This window comes from Muscardinus avellanarius, assembly GCF_963383645.1.
Source record: "Muscardinus avellanarius genome assembly, chromosome: 10".
Lineage (NCBI taxonomy): Eukaryota > Metazoa > Chordata > Mammalia > Rodentia > Gliridae > Muscardinus > Muscardinus avellanarius.
Window position 1 is genome coordinate 109,995,002 of NC_137796.1, and position 7,391 is coordinate 110,002,392.

The 7,391-nt window shown below is 59.4% G+C and overlaps 1 protein-coding gene across 1 annotated transcript; it reads right to left on the reverse strand.

Annotated features, from left to right (window-relative positions):
• Positions 1-833: 833 nt before the first annotated feature.
• GLIS2 (GLIS family zinc finger 2) lies at positions 834-6,277 on the reverse strand (the record flags this gene model as incomplete). The annotated part of the gene is made up of 6 exons (XM_080704095.1): positions 834-1,633; positions 3,869-3,987; positions 4,341-4,474; positions 4,557-4,733; positions 5,201-5,373; positions 6,106-6,277. 6 exons carry the CDS (start codon positions 6,275-6,277, stop codon positions 834-836), a joined length of 1,575 nt encoding a protein of 524 aa, XP_080560221.1.
• Positions 6,278-7,391: the final 1,114 nt, after the last annotated feature.

The window sequence follows — 7,391 nt, forward strand, 5'->3', positions numbered from 1 at the left end:
CTAATCAGAAAGCTGAAGTTGGGCCAGGCCCTGCTCCTGGGCCCTGGGTCACTTGAGAGCCCTGCCACTGTCTCTCCCTGCTGGGGCATCTCTGGGCCTGCTCCCACACTCCCAGGGGCTAGAGGCCAGCAAGTGGCCAGCTCTCCCTCACTCTGGAGAGCAGCTAGTCCTCCGGCAGTGCAGTCTGGTTCAGGCTGGGCAAGGGATGGAGCAGCTGGCAGCAGGCCTCCCTTCTCCAGCGAGCAGGGAGGCGCCTTGTCACGGGATGGGCAGGGGAAATGCACCGGCTTCTTCCTGTGGCTTGGCCAGGGCCTGTGTCTTATGAGTCGGAGGGAAAGGGGTCCTGGGAGCCCCCGGGCAGGGGCTGGGTGAACTGGGGGTGGCAGCATCTGGCCTCAGAGGACTCTTCCTCACATGAGGGGGGTGGGAGGTAGCCTGGCACCGGAACCCACCCCAACCTGCCCCACTGTTGAGACATGGCCAGCGGGTGGACAAGGGAGGAAGAGGGCCTGCCCAGGCCAGTCCAGGGAGGCCAGGTTGGGAGGCTGAGGAGGACTGAGGCTCTGGTGGAAGATGGGCGGAGGAGGGCCTCCAAAGCCATGGGCGAGGCCTTAGCACCCAAGAACAGGGCCAGGCCAGGTCCTCGCTCCGGGCTTGGAAACCAGCAATGACCTAGCACCATCTTTGCTGCCCAAGTTGTCTGGGGCTGCAGCAGCCCAGGGAACAGAGACCACCAGGCCCCGGGGCAGTAGGATATTATTGCTATTTCGCAGAAGAGTATCTGTTCGTCAGGGGAAGGGTCCTGAGCTGCTGTGGCTGGTGGGTAGGCAGGCTCAGTTCACCACAGCCGGTTTGAGCAGCACAGAGCCTGGTGGGATGACCACCCAGCCAGGGGTTAGCGCCTCTGGGCTGCTGGCTGCAGAGTTGACACCCGTGGACAGGTCGAGCACAGTGCCTGGCAGCAGGGGGAGTCCATCCGGGCTTGGCCGGGAGCGGCTGCTCTCCGTCCTTTCCAGGGGAGTCTTGCGGCCTTCCATGCCAAGGCCCCTGGTGGGCACTGACCCACGTCCCTTCTCCCCCTCAGCCTTGCCGCCAGCGGATCCAGCGAGGAGGGAGACCACAGGCAGGCCCAGTCCACCAGCCCCAAAGGGTGAGGGCAACAGCGGGTTCTTGGCCAGATTGAGGGGCAGGACGGGGCCCGGCAGCCCAGGGCCCATTCCTCCCCCACTGCCGCCACCCCCACCATTGCCACAGGCCAGGGCACTCAGGTCGAGGGGGCCAGGGGCCAGGGGCAGGGGCAGGCCAGGCAGGCTGGGGCCTCCGAAGAGAGCCGCCGGGTTGGGGATGATGATCTGGGCCCCATTGACATAGGGGCCACTGTCAGGGGCGGGCAGTGGCGGCTTAGGGGGCGGGCGCAGCTGCAGGAGCTCTTGTTGCTCCTGGGACACGAAGTGGCCGTGGGCCTTGATGTGCTTGCGCAGCGAGCTGGGGTCCGTGTAGCGTTTGTGGCAGCCGGGCATCTTGCAGTAGTAGGGCTTGTCCACGTAGTGGGTGCGGGTGTGCTTGAAGCGGTCACTGGAGTTGGAGTAGCGCTTGTTGCAGCCCTCATAGGGGCAGACGTAGGGCTTCTCACCTGCAAAGGGCCACATGAGGATGTCACCCTCCCGCCGCCCCGCTCACTCCCTGCATCTCCCAGAGCAGGCCCTGGTTGGGGGATATCCCCAGCACCCTGTGCAGCTCTGACCAGGTGGGGCAGCTGTCAGCCCTGCGAGGCCTTGCTGTGCGCCCGGGCAGAACTCCACCTTGGAGAGCGTATGATTACGGAGAGCCTCTGCCTCCCTCCTGTGGCTGCCGAGCCTTTGAAACGCAGCTGGTCCAGGTGGATGTGCCGTGAGTCAGGTGCGCTCCAGAAAACCGACGCACCAGATTTCAAAGACTGTGTGAACTGAGGAATTTCAGTGTCTCACTGGCATTTTTTTTTTTTTCTTTTAGCTACTGGGAAAGGAACCCAGGGGTATTTCTACCTCCGAGCTACAGCCCCAGCCCAATCAATTTTATTCTTTATTTTGAAACAGGACCTGAGTTACAAAGGGCCTCACTAAGTAGCTGAGGCTGTCTGCAAACTGCGATCTTCCTGTCTCACCCTCCCAAATGCTGGGATTACAGGCGTGCACCACCATGCCTGGCGTTCGCTGGTATTTTTTTTTTAAATGTTGAAATATATATATAATTTTTTGTAATACTGGGAATTTAACTCAGGAGCTTTCTACCTCTGAGCAATACCCCCCAGCCCTATTTTATTCTTTTATTTTGAAACAGGGCCTAAGTTGCTGAGGCTGTGATCTTCCTGTCTCATCCTCCCAAATACCAGGATTACAGGCAAGTCCCCAAGTGAATCACACCCGAATAAAATACGCTTTTAACTTTCTCTTCTTTCTTCTTTCTTTCTTTCCTTCTTCCTTTCTTTCTTTCTTCCTTTCTTTCTTTTTCGGGTCTGGGGATGAAACCCAGGGGCATTCAACCTCCGAACTACACCCCCAGCCCTATTTTTTATTCTTTATTTTGAAACAGGGTCTCACTAAGTAGCTGAGGCTGTTCGCGAACCGCAATCCTCCGGTCTCAGCCTCCCAAATGCTGGGATTACAGCATGCACCACCTCGCCCAGCTTTCTTTCTTTCTTTGGTAGTGGTGGTGCTGGAGATTGGAGATTGAACCCAGATCTTTTTTTTTTTTTTTTTTAATTTGAATCAGAATCTAAATTACCCAGGCTGGTCTCAAACCTGTCTTCCTCCTATCTCAGCCTCCCACTGGAAATACACGTGTGTGTGCTACTATGCCCAACTTCTGTTTGCTTTTTTTCCCCCTCTTTTTGATACTGGGGATTGAGCCCAGGGCATTCTACCTTCATGCTACACCCTTGACCCTTAAAACAAACAAACAAAAACCCTGGATCTTGCTAAGTTGTGGGAGGCTGGCCTGGAATCTATGGTCTGCCCGCCTCAGCATCCCAATACTAGGATTACTGGCATGTTTCACAATACTCAGCTCCTTTTTTAAAGGCAGGCCATTTATTTGTTTGTTTATTTTTATGGTATTGGGGATGGAGCCCAGGGGCATTCTACATCTGAGCTACCCCAGCCCTATCTTTTTTTTTTTTATGGTACTGGGGGTAGAACCTGGGGGGCTTTTCTACCTCTGGGCTATACTCCCAGAACTATTTTATATTTTTTATTTGGAAACTGGGTCTCCCTAAGTTGCTGAGAGCCTCACTAAGTAGCTGAGGCTGGCTTCGAACCTGTGCGATTCTCCTGTCTCAGCCTCTCAAGCACTGGGAGGGATTATAAGCGTGCGCCACCATGCCGGCCAGCCCTATCTTTTATTCTTTATTTGGAAACAGAGTCTCACTAAGTTGTATAGGGCCTCACTAAGTAGCTGAGGCCAGCCTTGAACCTCGATCCTCCAGTCTCAGCCTCCCAAGTCCTGAGAGTACAGAGTGCCTCGGTGTTTTTTTTTTTTTTTTTTTGGTGGTACTGGGGTTCCTGGAAGCCCTTCTACCTCTGGGCTACACTCCCAGACCTATTTTATATTTTTGAAACAGGGTCTCTTACGCCAGCGCGGCTGGCTTCGAACCTGTGCAATCCTCCTGTCTCCGCCTCCCAAGCGCAGGGATTACAAGCGTGCGCCACCACGCCTGGCGAGTGCCTCGGTGTTTTAAATTAGGTGTATTAACCAAAGCTGGCTCCTGTGGGCCTGGGAAGGGAGAGGAGCAAAGCCGACCCCGTCTGTGCAGTCGCAGGTAGAGCACGTGCTGGTTGGCCACAGGGAGGGGCGCCCCAGGCCGGGGCCTGCCCGCCTCGCCGCGCCTCACCTGTGTGGGAGCGGTTGTGGATCTTCAGGTTCTCCAGGCGCGAGAAGCTCTTGCTGCAGGTGGGGCAGCGGTGCGGCTTCTCGTTGGTGTGCGTGCGGATGTGAATGAGCATCTTGTACCTGCTCCAGGGAGGCGGGGCTCAGCTGGCTGGAGGCCCCCCCCACTCCCCCCCCCACGCCTCCTCCCTCACCTGGGAGGGCAGGGGGCTCAGCTGGCTGGAGGCCCCACCACCACACTCCTCCCTCACCTGGGAGCCCCCCCATGCCTCCTCCCTCACCTGGGAGGGCAGGGCCTCAGCTGGCTGGAGGCCCCCCCCCCACTCATCCCTCACCTGGGAGGGCAGGGGCTCAGCTGGCTGGAGCCCCCCCCACTCCTCCCTCACCTGGGAGCCCCCCACATGCCTCCTCCCTCACCTGGGAGGGCAGGGGCTCAGCTGGCTGGAGCCCCCCCCACCGCACTCCTCCTCCCTCACCTGGCGTTGAAGCCGCGGCCGTGGCGGGCACAGCCCTGCCAGTGGCAGCAGTACCCCGCGTCCTTCTCGGGCTTGACGTGGTAGTCGTTGACGTGGTCCACCAGGTCTTGCAGGAGCTCAAAGAGCTGGTTACACTGTGGGGCAGGCAGGGTTCTGAGCCCGTGGTAGGCCCTGCCGCCGCCCCCCCACCGCTCTTCCTGGGGAGCCCCCACTCACCTTGGCCCAGCGACATACCAGCTGCTTGGGCAGGGGCAGCTCTGGCGAGAGGCACTTGTCCTTGGGTGGGGTGAGGAAGGAGGAAGCAGGCAGGTGCAGAGCACCCCCAGAGCCCAGGGGCAGGAAGAACTGGAAGGAGCTGGGGACACCGTCCAGATAGCGCAGCGGCTGGAAGTCCTGGGGCGGGAGGCACAGGAAGAGCTGGTCAGCGTCTCCCCAGCCTGGCGTGCGGGCCCAACACCCTGTCCCCCTGGGGAGTGGCTGAGTGGTGCCCCCAAAAGTGACGTATTCAAGGCCTAATCCCTGGGCCTGTGCATGTGACCTTATTTGAAGATAGGGTCTTTACAGATGTAATGAAGGTCCTCCTCGACTAGAGGCCCTAAATCCAGTGCCTGGAGTCTCAATGAGACAGAGGAGAGCGAGATGCGGATACAGAAGCAGGGAGAGGCACACGGCCAGCAGCAGGGCTGGGATGAGGCTGCAGAAGCTGGACGCAGGCCAGGAAGTTGCCCGCTAGAGCTCTCGGGGAGGCAGGTTCTTTAGCTTCTAGAACTGAGGGAACACATTGCCATTGTCTTAAGCCACCCAGTTTTGGGGTACTTTGTTATGGAGCCCCAGGAAACGGATACACCCTCTCTCCTTACCGACGCAGTGGGTCCTGGGGGCAGGTCCCCGTTGCCCTGGCGCTCAGGGGACAGCGAGCTGCTGCCATTGGGGGAGTCCAGTCCAGATGGTGGTGATAAACTGAGGTCCACCAGAGGAGCTGCAGAAAAGCGCCCGTCCACCTTTTCAGGGAACTTGGGGTTCAGCAGGAAGCCTAAGGGAGAGGCATGATTCAGGGGGTACTGGAGCCAGGGGTCTTGGTGGACCAGGTCTCCCACCTCCGGAACCCCACTGTGACTCTGAGGCCAGACACCAGCTGTGCCCCAGACTGCCCTGGGACCCCGTCTAGGAGCAGCCTGTACAGCTGACATGACGTGACCTTTACCCTGCAAAGCAGGAGGTGGGAGGTGCCCACTTAACACATGGGACCAGTCTGCACACAGGGCAAACAGAATAGGGGCTTGAACGCAGGCCCGGCTCCCTGTCATTCTGGAGGAAAGAACCCAACTTTGCCCAGGCCCCTTCCCACCTCAGTGCCCCCTTCTGTAAGATGGGGGGCTTGGGTTGGGCCACCGCCAGAGCCATCCAGCTCAGAAGGTGGTAAATCTGGTTTCCAGGGTCCACCTGGAGGCAGAGCTGATGGGGTGACCACCACGCTGGGCTCAGGCTCCAGGGGCCCTAGAGATGCACTCCCCTGGCTGGCCCCTCATTGCTGCCTCGCTCTAGTGACCTGCAACGCCACCCAGGCAAGGTCTTGAGATCCGTGATAGCTACTACCTTCACCTCGGCCCACCCTCCTTCCTCACCACGGCTGATCCTGACTGCTCCCTCCCAGGCTGAGCCACGGGGGAGTGGGCAGGAGTGCAGTCCCAGTGGGCACGCCCCAGCCATTCCTACTCCTGTGACGTGATCACGTCCAAGCCCCCAGCCCTGTCTGGCACAGTACCTGAGGGTGGGGAGCCCGGGGAGCCGGGTGTGGGGCTGCCGTCCACCAGGCCCAGCTCCCGGTGCAGAGCGTGGTGCCGGACCGCTCCCAGCGCCCTGTCCCGCTTCTCTCTCGCCGCCCGGAGCTTGGTGAAGCTCAGCTTCAGGTCGAGCGGCTCGTCTAAGGAGTGCATGGCGGCGGGGGGCTGGTGTGGGGAAGCGGCGCAGGAGGCAGAGGCAGGACCTGGGGAAGGACAGGAGCTGTGCTGTGCCACTGGCCCCAGGCTGCTCCTCAGCCTGCACCCATGAAAGACAGGAGCGAGGGGAAGCCCCAGTGGCCTAGATTCTCCGTGTCTGGAGAAGCTACCACCTACTCGGGCTCGTCCACTTCCCCAGGGTCTTCTGGAGAGCTCACGGTCTCCATTTCTGCCTCGAAAATTAGAGACACTGCCCCAGGTTGAGCTTCAAGGTCAGAGCTCCCTGGAACCAGCTAGCCAAGTCCTGGCAGTCATTTCTGACAGTGGGGCCCCTTGCCTGTGAAGCCTGCTGAGTCTGGGTATGAAGACCCAGAAGTGGACCAGGGGGCAAACAGCCAGGGCCTCCAGGGGGAGCACAGGCAGCCCCCCCCACCAGGCTCCACATCTACGAGCCCCCAGCCCTGGCCAGCGGCTGCCACCAGGGGGCAGCTGGGGACCGAGGCCCGGCCAGCAAGAGCAGGACCAGCAGGCCAGCCCTGTGTAGTATTTTGGTGTTGTTTTATTCTAAGTTTCATACTGTAATTTTCATGGTTTTCTTGGAATTCCTCACTGGTGTAGTTTTCCTGTGTTTAAGTGGACTCAGTCTCCCGCTGGTCCTCTAGCCCCAGGGCAGTGTGCGGCCAGGGGAGGGGCCAGCCCAGGGGAGGCAGTGTGCGGCCAGGGGAGGTCCTGCTCTTTGTTTCTCAAAACCCACACACCTTGAAGCCACCTCCAAGCGACTGCTGCCCACTGTTTTAATACAAAAGGGCCTCCCATCAAGTACTAAGTAAGGTATAGCTCGGAGGTCAAATGTCTCTGGGTTCCATCCCCAGATCCGCAAAAAAAAAGGGGAGGGGCAGGCATAATCACTGCCTAGAAAGAGTCCACCTGAGGGTCCCTGGGGGCTAGGGAACCATGGGGAGCACGGCAGGGAGGACAGCCCCACCCCACCCCAGTCATCCTGCTGGCCAAGAACCCTTGGCATCTCTGGCTTTTTGGGTACTGGGTGTTGAAGCCAGGGGTATCTACCTCCAAGCTACACCCCAGCCCCCCCCCCGCACTGGGAATGGAA